The sequence below is a fragment of the Hemitrygon akajei genome, chromosome 2 (assembly GCF_048418815.1).
Source record: "Hemitrygon akajei chromosome 2, sHemAka1.3, whole genome shotgun sequence".
Lineage (NCBI taxonomy): Eukaryota > Metazoa > Chordata > Chondrichthyes > Myliobatiformes > Dasyatidae > Hemitrygon > Hemitrygon akajei.
The window spans coordinates 104,185,175-104,199,188 of record NC_133125.1 but is presented as its reverse complement, the minus strand read 5'-3'; the positions used below and the strand labels follow the sequence as shown (position 1 = coordinate 104,199,188).

General features: G+C 40.2%; 1 protein-coding gene across 38 annotated transcripts in view; it reads left to right on the top strand.

The window, feature by feature from the left end:
• neb (nebulin) overlaps positions 1 to 14,014 on the top strand; it is a 327,374-nt gene that overhangs the window by 279,261 nt on the left and 34,099 nt on the right. For 12 of the 38 annotated variants that reach the window (XM_073026432.1, XM_073026423.1, XM_073026670.1 and 9 more), the window contains 7 exons: positions 1,070 to 1,174; positions 1,555 to 1,647; positions 4,641 to 4,733; positions 6,108 to 6,200; positions 9,920 to 10,012; positions 11,625 to 11,717; positions 13,310 to 13,402. The exons of 5 other annotated variants lie outside the window; for them this stretch is intronic. In XM_073026432.1, the coding sequence (XP_072882533.1) occupies positions 1,070 to 1,174; positions 1,555 to 1,647; positions 4,641 to 4,733; positions 6,108 to 6,200; positions 9,920 to 10,012; positions 11,625 to 11,717; positions 13,310 to 13,402 (663 nt within the window). The remainder of the gene's footprint in view (positions 1 to 1,069; positions 1,175 to 1,554; positions 1,648 to 4,640; positions 4,734 to 6,107; positions 6,201 to 9,919; positions 10,013 to 11,624; positions 11,718 to 13,309; positions 13,403 to 14,014) is intronic. 21 more of the 38 variants (XM_073026689.1, XM_073026555.1, XM_073026452.1 and 18 more) reach the window with 18 other exon arrangements.

The following is a 14,014-nucleotide window of genomic DNA, read 5'->3' as shown; positions in this document are numbered from 1 at the left end:
CATCCAGGACAAAGAAGCCCACTCGAATGGCACTCCATCACACTCTGTACAATGGGAGTAAGGCATCTCACTCCTGCATCTGAATTCTCTCACAATGAGACCAACATGCATCCATTCTACCTACATGATCACCTCATACAAAAGCAGAAATGCTGGAAAAGCTCTACCAGACATAGAAGATGTTGTTGAAATAGAAAACTTCACTGACTTCAAACTTCATTTGGTTTCTCTTTCCACAGATGCTGCTTGACAAGCTGAGTTCTTCCAGCATTTCAGTTTCTGCTTCAGATTCCAGCACCTGTAGCATTACTTCTTTTCCTTTCACTTCCCTGCAGTGACTAGGATGCGAAAACAACTGGGTGTTGCACCTTCCACTCTTTCCCAATTGATCACATTGTAACAGACAACATATAGATTCAGACCATTAGACATAAGAGCAGAATTAGGCTATTTGGCCCATTGAGCCTGTTCTGCTAGTCCATCACGTGATTCATTATCCCTGTCAACCCCATTCACCTGCATTCTCCCCGTAATCTTTGATGCCCTAACTAACCAGGAACTATCAACCTCTACCTTAAATATACCCAATAACTTGACCTCCACAGCCATCTTTGGCAAATAATTCCACAGATTCACTACCCTCTGGCTAAAGATGTTTCTCCTTATCTGTGTTCTTAAGGGATGTCCTTTTATTCTGAGGCTTGCCCTCTACACCCTCTTGCTAAAGAAGTTCCTCCTCAACTCTGTTCGAAAGGTATGTCCTTCCTCACTATAGGAAACATCCTCTCTACATCCACACTTATTTAAAGCTTCTGTTACAGTCCAGAATTTCGTCAGCTTTTTCATGGGTTGTAATTCATCTTCTGTCATCAGTGGTAAGTGGGTGCAAGGTTTGCATCCCCCTCCCCCCACTGCCACCTCTACACAATCGGTTCCAATGATGCCAGTGCAGCTGAGTACGGTGGGGGGCAAACACCTGCCACTGATGACAGCAGATCCGTCTCTCCCTGTTGTCTTTGCAACTTCTCTTCCCTGTTTTCTCACTGTTAATTTTCACTCTGTTTTATAGCTTCAGTACACTTCAGAGCTTAAACATATTAAAGGAAAGGTCACCACAGTAAAAGACACACCTGAAATCCTGAGAGCTAAAGAAAACCAAAAGAATTTCAGCTTGGTACTTTTTACCTAAATACTTTTCCAATGCTAACATACTCACTTTTTGAATATTTATTCTTTCCTTTTAAATATACAGAGACAGATGTTAACAAAATTCATCAATTGCAGTAATCTAACAATCATTTTAGTTTCTTTCCACAGCTGAACATTTTCTAACAGTAGCCTCATCTGCTTTTACCTGTTAGAGGCTTTCCTTGTCCTTGTTTAATTCATGGTTTGGTTAGTGAACTCTGCTGCTTTGATTATTGTTTCAGTTGTCTTTTCACTTATTAATGAACCACATCCTGCTCAGTTACATATTCAGTTACAGTGCCAAAATAAGAAAATAAGATGAAACTCTCTGACCTTCATTTTTATACCTTACTTCTGTGTGTAAAGATCGCATATAAGGAAGATATTGGTACTGGAACATCAATTAAAGAAACACCAGAGATGGAGAGAGTCAAAAGGACACAAGAAGCGATTAGCTCGGTATAATCCCTGATGGCCCCAATCCTCCATTCCCTAGTTTGTGATAATCCCCTAATTATAGTACTCCCAGCCTTTTATGGATTCCTTCACTGGTGTGATATTTAACCTCCTAACTATAACAGTTATAGAATATGTCGTGTTCAAATGTAACCCAGATTATGATTTATGATTCCAAGCTGAAGAATTATTTGTGAAAGTCTTAATTACCAATTCTTACTTTCTGATGTTAAAGGGACTCTGGGCAGTGACACAGTAGTATAGTTATTATGTTACTATAATCCGGAGGAGAACACTACTTACGTAGAAAACACAAGTTTAAGTCACACGATACCAGTTTGTAAATTTAAAAGAAAAATAAAAAACGATGCCCATAGAATAGACAATTAACTTAATTAATTGAAGATGTTGTAAACTATTCTTTTCTTTTCATCCCGTATGTGTTGTTAAATTAACCCACTTATATAGATCAAATGCATTTGATGGGACAAATTCTCTGCACAGTTGAGGAAGTGCAATTAAAGCGGGCTTTGGCAGAAATGGCCATATCCTGAAAAGGAACATCTGATTCAGTGAGATTTGATTTATAGTTCAGACTGAGCTGCAACATTGATTGTTGGATAGCACACACCAAAATGTTGGAGGAACAGTAGTGTAGCAGCTAGTGTGATGCTATTACAGCTCAGGGCTTTTCGGAGTTCTGTAAGGAGTCTGTACCCGTGGATTGCGGGTGAACTGGATATTGAATGGGAAATAGAACCAGTGACCAAAACTCTGACAAATGTTTAGTGTTAGCAACAAATGACAAATTACCATTCTCTATTTTCTCTTACTTTCTTACTGCCCATTACACCACTGGCGGGAGGTCCTCCATCTCTGGCAATATTCAGGGTTCTTTCATTATATCACTAGCTTCCTCGTGGTCAGTCATACAAGTCCCGTTTGGAGACTCTGGAATACGATTACACTTAAATGTAGAACAATTCTTCATTGCTGTTTCCACAACAGTTTTGTTTTACTAGTTAGGGTTGTTAGCCCTGATCTGAACCCACGAACCTGGTGAACCAGTGGACCAGTCTTAGCCTTTGGGTGACCCAGCCTAGAGCCAAGGCATAAAGCCCTGATTCCAGCCAACATAGCTCTCCAGGTCAATGAGGTATACAAGCCCCCAAACCATGACAAGGTTGTGGTCCTCTTGGAGGTTTATATTCCCTAGTAGCAACAAAACCCAATGGTTTTTGAAGGTCCACGTATTGACTTTTGGCTAAAGAGCCAGTGCTGTAATCATTTAGGAACTACAATCCAAGCACACTTGCTTTTAAAGTAACAGTCCAATATTAAAAACCTATGCTTCTGAGTTGCTTTATCATTGGTTCAGAGCTCTGAGTCCCACATCTCGGTAAGTGCAAAGCATATTTAAAGCACCAGTACATCTAATGCTTTGTGAAACGATTCAGAGCAAAAACCAGCTTTGATTACATAAGCTTTATAACACATTTTTGCTTATTACTCAAATCATCCTGAATAATGCAAAAGGAACAGAAGCAAATAAAATCAAACTCACTTCCAAATAACCCATAGATTTGGTAAAGTACACCACCCAAAAATGGAATCAAAACTTGTCCTAATCAAAGGCTGATCCATGAAAGCAAACATAATATCAACAGATTTTACCATTGTTGATCTTAGTTAACAGAACTACAATAAGCCTAGGAATCTGGCTAAAATAAATAATGCCCTAGGAGCATTAAATAAATAGTGGAAGCACCTTTGTGTTTTCTTCTTAAGCTCATCATGGCCAAAGTTGTGGTGAATCACCTCTACTGGGGCATAGCAGCTCGCTAGAGTCCTCTGCCCTGGGCCGATAGAGAGTTGATTGGCTTTCACCTCATGACTTCATACATCTTGCAGGTGAAAATCCTTCCTCTCCCAGGGATGAGGTCTTGGGAGTTTTTGTGGCATTGTGTTTTTACAGGATGGGGCTGCTAACCCAATACCCAACCCTCCTCCTTTTGCAGCCAGGCTTGGGAACATCCATGGCAGAGTTAAGCACCTTTGTGTGGAGCATTTTGTTGTTGTCAGCTACTTTAAGAGTCATAAAAATATTCAAACCTTAAACATACTAAAGCATAGGCTGGGTTACTCTATCGATGAGGAAAGCTAGTGTCCTAGTTCTAGATTTATCCTGTGTGTATTAATTTGTATTTAGTCACCTTCACAAAGAACTTGGGATCAGAGTTTCATCTCAGTTCTCCTCTTCTTCTATCACAAAGTTGGGAGGGAGAAAATGAAAGCAAAGGGCAATAAATTTCAATGCTGTCCAGTCAACCTATGGGTGATAATCAGGATCTCATCCCCTTTCATTTTAAATAAGTAGTTGTTGTTGCTCCTTACCATGCCTTGTGGCACATCGGGTGGCAACCTTGCCGTTCCTTTAGCATTTGTCTGTTTTTTTTATATGAGGACAAGTTGCTAGCTCAATGCTCAACCCAGCACAGATTTGAACCCGGGACCACTCGCCTCGAAGTCCAATGCGATGCCTCTGTATCACTGGCCAGTTTAATTTTTTTTAATAGGTGTAGTCAGTCAATAGTAACACAACATTTAACTTTCCTAAGCTCGCTTAGTTCCTCCAGCTACAATACTTAATTTTATGTTACATGCTATCCTTTGAAATTAAATCATAGTTTTGCTCCAAAGCATTAAGTTACACTTTGAGTATATGGTTAATGATAATGTTAACACAAATGGTATAAATAGTATAAACAAATATCATGGGAAGTGTTTTGACATTTATCAGTTTGATTAACCTTTCTTTCAAATGCAGTGTGCAGATTAATCCCCAGCCCAGTAACTTGTGTGTGATGTGGTTCATTGGATCTGTGATCCAACATAGCGTGTGTTTTAATGTGGTTAGCAATTTGTCTAAAATATGTATCCTATTTTTTAATGTGCTTACTGTTTGTCCTTTCCTCCATGATCTACACTCTTTGTAGATCAAGTACAAGGAAAGTGTTGGGCACGGAACAGCAATCTCTGACCTGCCTGAGGTGAAACGTGTAAAGGAGACACAGAAGAACATCAGCTCGGTAGTTGCTGGTTTCATTCTCTTGTGTTAACCCACATTCCATCCCCACTATCTAACCATCATCTCACTAAACTAAACTATTCATATTGTTCTCCAGTTTTTACTTTGCATTTAAACCTCATTGTCATTTTGAACAGTTTTATGGGTCTTGCTAAGCAACATGAGGAAGGTAAATTGGGAGAGGTAGAGTCACATGAAAAGTGACCCAGTGCCAGAGGATGTTGGTTGTAGGCGCATGTTTCTGCAGGTACACAGGTTACAGGATGAAGCTATCAAACAGCTTGTGGACAGAAGAAAAACAATTGGTGGGGGATTTTGGTTATTGAAAGAATCTAAATCAGATCCTCCAATTCAAATTTAGATGACCAGGTTTTGGATCTCTAATTCAAGACTCACTATTTGAATGGTCAAGATATGGCACAGCATTGTGAACTGAAAATCAGTTTTTACTGTTGGGAACTTCAAATCAGGACTCACTCTAGAATTCACATAAAACAGCATTAGCTATTGCAATTTCCAAAATGGTTTCATATTTGAGATCTCCTAATTAGTAACTGTTAGGAGTTATTGGATGAAACGGGAATATTGGGATGAATTATTATTAAACATGAATTATTATTTGGAAATGCAAGCTTAGAGCTAGTGTTTGAATATTTAAATCAAACCTCTGGTATGGACTTAAAACTTGACAGTAGTCTATTATTGCAAGAACATCAAATTCATTTTTAGGCTTTGTGTCAGCTTAAACAATGATATCTTTAACAAAAGGCTAATGATTGAGGCTTTTTTAACTTCAGCTAGTTGGAGATGCCCTGCACAACTCCCCAACCTGTAAGTGATGAATCAAAATTGAGAAATTCTAAGTTAAAACTGAAAATTCTGAAAATATTGACATGGTCAGACAATAGCAATAGGAAAAAAAAAACAGAGTTAATGATTCAAGCTAATATTCAGAACTGGAAAAGTCTAGCCAAACTTTAAAAATATCTTTAAAAGTATCGTAGTTACAGTATATTGCTGCAATTATTTAACACAAGAGCAGGAACCACACATCTAATTTGACGAAACATAAAATCTTTTAGAAGATCAAAACTAATTGAGCAATCTGTTTAGGAAAATCAATTGTTTAATGTATCAGTTTTTGAAAATAAAATGTTCAAAGTTTCACAAAATTACAAGAAAATTAACATAATAGAACCAAATTAACTTTAGCTGATTAGTTCCACGTTTGTTCTGTTTGTCTATATGGTACTGCGGATTGAAGTGGTGGTTTGTTGCAGTGTCTAATACGTTGTGATCTACAGTTTGGCTTTGTCATTGTCTGTCTGGAATTTACAATATGCTCTTTCCTCCCTGATCTACACACACTTTGTAGATCCAATACAAGGAAAGTATTGGGCACGGAACAGCAATCTCTGACCTGCCTGAAGTGCAGCGTGTTAAGGAGACACAGAAGAACATCAGCTCGGTAGCTGTTGGTTTGATCCCCCCTGTGTTACACCGTAATCTACCTTTACTACCAAACCCTTCCTAGCACTAAATACAGTTTATCCATTTTCTTTTTTCTTCAGATTAATTTAAATATATTTTCTAATTTTTGATCCCAATTGCATTAACCAAAGTTTTGACAAGATAAATACTTTCTTTGGAGAGATGAAGACAGAGAGTTGAAATATTTAAAACAATGTCATTTCTCTGACAGAGTGAATATATATTTTTTACACCTGAACTGAAGATTGTTCTAGAGTCTATTAGTATATGATGGTCACCAAGAAATCCAGTAGGAATCTCAGAAGAAGCTTCTTGAAATAGAGAATGATGAGCATGTGGAATCTTCTGCCATAGAGAATGGTTAAAGCCAATAGTATGAATTGGAATTGGTTATTATTGTCACATGTATGAAGGAGCAGTGAAAGCTTGTTATGAATACTGTTTGTACTGATCAGTTCATTACATCATGATTGAGGTCGCTCAAGGGGAAACAATAGTGAAAAGAGTTGTTCAGGTAGACAATAAGTTGCAAGATCATAATGTATGAATGCATTTGAGGGAAGGGTGGGGTTGCACATCAGGGAGACGGGAATAGAAACTTGTGCTGATGCACTTAATTAAGGAAAGACAGGATAAAATATGAGAGATCTAAATGCCAGCTGGTTGGATCAAAAAAGCTAGTTCTTGTCACTTGCCCGTACATCTCCTCCCTTGCCTCCATTCAGGGCTCCAGGTGAGGCAACACATCACTTGCAAATCTGCTGGAGTTTTGTATTATGTCCAGTGCTCCTGATGGGACCTCCTCTACATTGTTGAGAGCCGTGGTAAATCGGGGTACTGCGTTGTCGAGTTCCTCCGCACCAGACACCACAAGCAGGACTTCCTGGTGGCCAAACATTTTAATACCAATTCGCATTCCCTTTCTGACATGTTGGTCCAGGCCTCGTCTTGTGCCAAGATGACCTGCCTGACCTGCTGAGTTCCTCCAGCATTTTGTGTGTCTTGTCATATAGTGTGCCTTGTTGAACCATGCCCTGATTAATCACATATCCTATCAAGAGATATAGAAAAGGTGCAGACAAGTAACATACCTAACCTGCAGTTGTCTTTGTTAATCTAATTGTGTATTTTGTGTAGTCTTATTCTGCATTCCATTCGCAATCTTCTTCTTAAGGAGCAAACTTATACCAGCTTTAATTCAAATCTCTCAATTCCCTAGTACATTCTCTTGCATGAGCTTGAAAAAGGAGGGTTATTGATCACAAGGAGGGAGGGTGTCGACATGATAGGTGGTAAGGTGTCACATCTGTACAAGGGAAGGGTCTATCGGATCATTTAATGTGTAGGAATTAATTCTTACAGAGAATGTGAATTTCTGGAATTCTGTGGATAGGAGATAAATACATTTTTTTTTAAGATTGGGACTTAGGGACTCTTTGGAACTAGTGCAGAAGAGGTGTCAGGCCCTGGGGCAGATTAGCCATGATTACATTGAATAGTGGGGCAGGCCTTGAGGTGCCTGGTGGCTTACTCAACCTGTTCCCATGAGGCATGTTCCCCAATCCAGGCAACATCCTTGTAAATCTCCTCTGCACCCAATCTACAGTTTCCACATCCTTCCTGTAGTGAGGTGACCAGAACTGAGCACAGTACTCCAAGTGGGGTCTGACCAGGGTCCTATATAGCTGTAACATTACCTCTCAGCTTTTAAACTCAATCCCACGGTTGATGAAAGCCAATACACCATATGCCTTCTTAACCACAGAGTCAACCTGCGCAACAGCTTTGAGTGTCCTATAGACTCGGACCCCAAGATCCTTCTGATCCTCCATACTGCCAGGTGTCTTACCACTAATACTATATTCTGTCATCGTATTTGACCTACCAAAATGAACCACCTCACACTTATCTGGGTTGAACTCCATCTGCCACTTCTCAGCCCAGTTTTGCATCCTATCGATGTCCCGCTGTAACCTCTGACAGCCCTCCACACTATCCACAACACACCCAACCTTTGTGTCATCAGCAAATTTACTAACCCATCCCTCCACTTCCTCATCCAGGTCATTTATAAAAATCACAAAGAATAGGGGTCCCAGAACAGATACCTGAGGTACCCCACTGGTCACCGATCTCCATGCAAAATATGACCCATCCATAATTACTCTTTGCCTTCTGTGGGCAAGCCAATTCTGGATCCACACAGCAATGTCCCCTTGGATCCCATGCCTCCTTACTTTCTCAATAAGCCTTGCATGGGGTACCTTATCAAATGCCTAGCTGAAATCCATATACACTACATCTATTGCTCTACCTTCATCAATGTGTTTAGTCACATCCTCAAAAAATTCAGTCAGATTCATAAGGCACAACCTGCCTTTCACAAGGCCATGCTGACTATTCCTAATCATATTATGCCTCTCCAAATGTTCATAAATCCTGCCTCTCAGGATCTTCTCCATCAACTTACCAATCACTGAAGTAAGTCTCACTGGTCTATAATCTCCTGGGCTATCTCTACTCTATTTCATGAATAAGGGAACAACATCTGCAACCCTCCAATCCTCTGGAACCTCTCCTGTCCCCACTTATTGAGGGAATCTAAGAATATGAAATGAAAAGGTTACTGCAAAATGGTACTCAAGTAGAAGATCAGTCAAGATCTTGGTGAATGGTAGAAAAGGTTTAAAGGGCTTCTTATCCACATCAGATTTGTCAGTTCCTGAATACACTGTGCCTTTATAACCACTTGTCTCACCATCTTTCAGCCAAAATTCATCACACCTCATTCACTAATGGACTACTCATTGTGCCAGCCTTTCTACCCAAATCACTGCCCTTCTAAGTGTGCATCTTTGAAACTTTACCCACTTCATCCATATCATAGTTTTAACTTGTAGTTTCAGACCTTGGGTTAAAATGGCAGCTCGGTCACAGCTACCTAATTGGCACTGAAACTGCAGATTTTTTAAAAACTGTAATAAAAAATGGTGGAAGTACTTAGCAAGGCAAGCAGAAAATCTGGCAAGAGAGACCAAGGTTGATTGCCTCTCATCAGTACAAGAAAAACAGTTTACATAAGATTCAAAGTACATTTATTATCAAAGTATGCAGCCCTGAGATTGGAGTAGAAATAGAAAAAGTAGATCTCAAATTTTATCTTTTACATTTTTTGATCTGGGAATGTTAATGAAAACTCCTTGGAGAATAAGAAGCCTCATGGCAATTTAGAATTTATACGAATACAAAGGAGCGGGTGAGTAACTTCAAACAACAACACACACAAAATGCTGGTGGAACGCAGCAGGCCAGGCAGCATCTACAGGGAGAAGCACTGTCGACGTTTCAGGCCGAGACCCTTCGTCAGGACTCAATATAGATGCTGCCTGGCCTGCTGTGTTCCACCAGCATTTTGTGTGTGTTGTTGTTTGAATTTCCAGCATCTGCAGATTTCCTCGTGTTTGGTGAGTAACTTCACCCATTTTACCAGCCTTCGCTTCCCAGCACATTTGTCAGTCTCCTTGGATTCTATGGTTTGGGTAGATTGGAAGATCCCAGTAAAGCCAAGCCAGAAGAGAGAAAACTGCCAATAGCTTGATGAATTGTCTGTCTAGGCTTTGTTTGCAGAAGTCTGTGTATGCTGTTTGTCACGTGTTTACAGTTTGTCCTTTTCCCCTGGATCTGTATCGTGTGTAGATCCAATACAAGGAAGGTGTTGGGCAAGGGACTGCAATCTCTGACCTGCCGGAGGTGCAGCGTGTAAAAATGGCACAGAAGAACATCAGCTCGGTAGTTACCAGTTTGTTCATCAATGACTACTCTCCCTCACTGTGTTACTGCACTTTAGCTTCCTACCACTGAATACAATTAATGTCATTAATCATTAGGCTTCTTTAATTTATTCTAACTCTTGAAATTTATTTGTGAGATTTACTTTGTCATATTCTTTCAACATTTAGATATTGTTGAAGGGAAAGTAGTAAAGGTTTAAACAGTTTGAAAGTAGAGTTTAAAATATATTTGAAATTTTTAGATCTTACATCCATCCCAAAATATTAAGGAGCAAAAATCTTTTCATTATGACTGTTGCAATGTACAGACAAGTGAGTTGATAAGTCTAATGGCTTGTGGAAAGAAGCTGTCCCGTAGCCTGTTGGTCCTGACTTTAATGCTGCGGTACTGGGGTGACTGGTAACACAGATGATCTTCCAGGCTTTCTTTACACTCCTGCTGGTGTAAGTGTCCTCAGTGAAGGGAGGTTCACTTCCACATATGCACTGGGCTGTCTGTACTGCTCTCTGCAGTGCCCAGCGATTAAAGTTGATGCAGTTCCCATACCAGGTGGCAATACAACCTGTCAGGATACTCTCAGTGGAGCCCCTGTAGAAGGTCTTGCGGATTTGGGGGCTCATGCCAAACCTCTACAGTCACCTGAGGAAAAGACGCTGTTGTGTTTTTTTTTGGCCACACAGCCAGTACGTACAGTCCAGGTGAGATCTTCGGTGATGTGTATACCGAGGAACTTGAAACTACTCACTCTCTTGTGCAGGCCATTGCAGTAGATGAGTGAAAAGTATTTACTTACCCTAGGGGGGATAGGCCACTGACAGCTGCTCATCAGAGTCCTCTGCCCTGGGCCAGTCTTTCACCTTGACTCCAGGTGTAGCCATCTCTTTGATGTCTCCTTCCTCTCCCAAGGACAGGCTCGTTGGAGCTTCTGTTGGCATTTCTGTAGTTCTGGGTTTTCATAGGATGGGATTGCTAGCCCCATGCACAACCCTCCTCCTTTTGCAGCCTGGCGTGTGACCATCCGCAACAGAGTTAGATGAATGAAACAAAATTATATGTGTGACAGGGAACACCGCCAACACCATGGGTCATATCCCACACTGAAAAACCATGTGCTTAGTGCATTGGTAAGATCTCATTCCACTTTGCAATCAGAATTAAGATTTTACTGTTTGTGAATCCAAATTAAGAGACCTCCAAATCAAAATTTTATTTTTTTATCTTTAGGATTCAGAAAAGGGGAAAAAATCAAGTCAGCTATCTTTACTGAAGATTTTTTCTCTATTTTGAAACTATTAAGTTCAATTTAATGATACATTTCTTTTGAATTAAGTAGTATGTTTTGAGAAATTCATTCTTGCATGTACTTCGTAAATATTATAATATCTCCAGTATCACCTCACTAAACCACTCTAGTTCTTCTTCCAGTAAGAAACCTTCCTTAAAGTCTGCCTAATGTCTAATTCTGTTGCTTAACGTCAAATATTGTTTGTCATCCCTACTGTTAAGTGCCATTGGATGTATTAAACTGTTAAATGTGCATTTAAATGGTGGTTATTGTCTGTGATGTGCTTACAGTTTGTCTTTTCCCCTGGATCTACGTTCATTGTAGATCAAATACAAGGAAGGTGTTGGGCAAGGGACTGCAATCTCTGACCTGCCGGAGGTGCAGCGTGTAAAGGAGACGCAGAAGAACATCAGCTCGGTAGTCGCCAGTTTGATTTTGCTCTTCCCTTACTTCATTGTTTCCCTGCCTTACCTCTTCCCATTCCTGCCACTAAACAAAACAATGATCTCATTATTTTAAATAAGTTTTATATTTTAAACCTTGCTGATTATTGGAACATGATTGTGAGATTGACTAAAGATTTTTCTTGATGGAAGTAAGTTAACCAGTCAAATGTTTTAAAACATACTTTACAGTGATTACACTGAGAAATATAAACAGAAGTATTTCCCAAAATCATGATTACAATATCGATCCAGCACTCATTTCAGAAGTTACATATTATGGACTGTGTGCCCCTAGAATTCAGATAAATTTCATCTGGATCATATTTGCTTGTAGGTAAGGAACAGGGCATTCATCTGTCTGGACCAGCAATGTAAGCTTCATCTCCTGAGTTTATGTAGCAGAACTTACTTGACAAGGATTACTTTTGGGACGTGCACACAAAATGCTGAAGGAACTCAGCAATCCAGCAGCAACTATGGAGGGGAGTAAACAGTCATCATTTCAGGCTGGGACCGTTCATTGGGTGCTGTTACTGCTGAGATCCTCCATCCCTTTGTGGGTGCTGCTCAAGATTTTCAACACGAATCTCTTATATTTTTAATTTTGGGATGGGTGTCTGATTCCCTTCCTGAAACAGTGTCTGACATTTACAGCTCTACATATGTTGCCAGACAGTACTGTACAAAAGTCCTGGGCGTATATACTTTATATAGCTAGGGTGTCTTTGAGCTTTGCGCAATACTGTAGTAATTTTATGTACTGCTGCAGAAAAAAACAGATTTAATGACATGTGATTGATAAACCTGATTCTGTTGTGGACTGAGAGAGGGAAGGGGGCAGGGAGAGGGGAATTGTGGTTGGGAAAAGGGAAAGGGAGAGGGGAGGGGGCAGGAAGCACCAGAGAGACATTCTGTAATGATCAATAAACCAATTGTTTGGAATCAATTGACCTTGCCTGGTGTCTCAGGGATGGGTGTGTCTACACCAGTTCCGTCCCCCACCCCTGGCACTCCTTCTCTGCCACATGTCCCACACCCCTCCCGTGTTGTCATTCCCAACATCCTTTCCTCCCACTAGATCCACTCCACATTGAAAAGTACAGTACTGTGCAAACATCTTAGGCACCCTAGCTATATATTATGTGCACACTACTTCTGCACAGTACAGTATATACACCGTCAATACAGACAATTGAAGTGAATGATTGTGAGTTTTAGCTATAGACTGCCTTTTAGTATTATGCACTAAGCCAAGGTCCGACAACCAAGTCTGTAGTTTGGTCCATTCCATATCTCAGTATTTGCATAACGCCTACGTGCCACTCTACCTCTAGATTTTTTCCACAATACTCTTCCATTCTCTAGGTCTCTCTCCTCCGATGGGATACTCCTTCAAAGCTTACTTTGTGGCTCTATGTGAAGTCATCTTTTATATTTTTTCCTGTGAAGCATCGGGAGGCATTTTGCTGTGTTGAAGTCATTGTGTCAATCCAAAATGTTGTTGCTGCTGTCTGTCATGTGCTTACAGTTTGTCTTTTCCCCCCATATTTACGTACTTTGTAGATAAAATACAAGGAAGCTGTCGGGCAAGGAACGGCAATCTCTGACCTACCAGAAGTGCAGCGTGTAAAGGAGACGCAGAGGAACATCAGCTCGGTAGCTGCCGATATGATTTTTCCCTTCAGTAGTATAGAACTCACTTCTCCTTACTACCGAAAACTTACCACTTTATTTCACTAACTACAATTAAATCCATTTTTCAAAAACTTTATCAAATTTTTCAAGTGTTCTTATAGATGTTTTTTTTGTTCCACTTTGTAAATATAGTCAGAGAGCCAGACAGCAAAGAGAGGGGCCTGTTGACCCATGCCAACCATCATTTTGTGGGTGATGCTCAAGATTTTCAACACAAATCTCTTGTATTTTTAATTTTGGATAGGTGTCTGATTCCCTTCCTGAAACAGTGTCTGACATTTACAGCTCTACATATGTTGCCAGACAGTACTGTACAAAAGTCTTGGGCGTATATACTTTATATAGCTAGGGTGCCTTTGAGTTTTGTACAATACTGTAGTAATTTTATGTACTGCTGCGAAAAAAAACCATTTGATGACATATGTGATTGATAAACCTGATTCTGATATGGGTCTCTATTGTGGACTGAGAGTGGGAAGGGGGCAGGGAGAGGGGAATCGTGGTTGGGAAAAGGGAAAGGGAGAGGGGAGGGGGCAGGAAGCACCAGAGAGACATTCTGTAATGATCAATAAA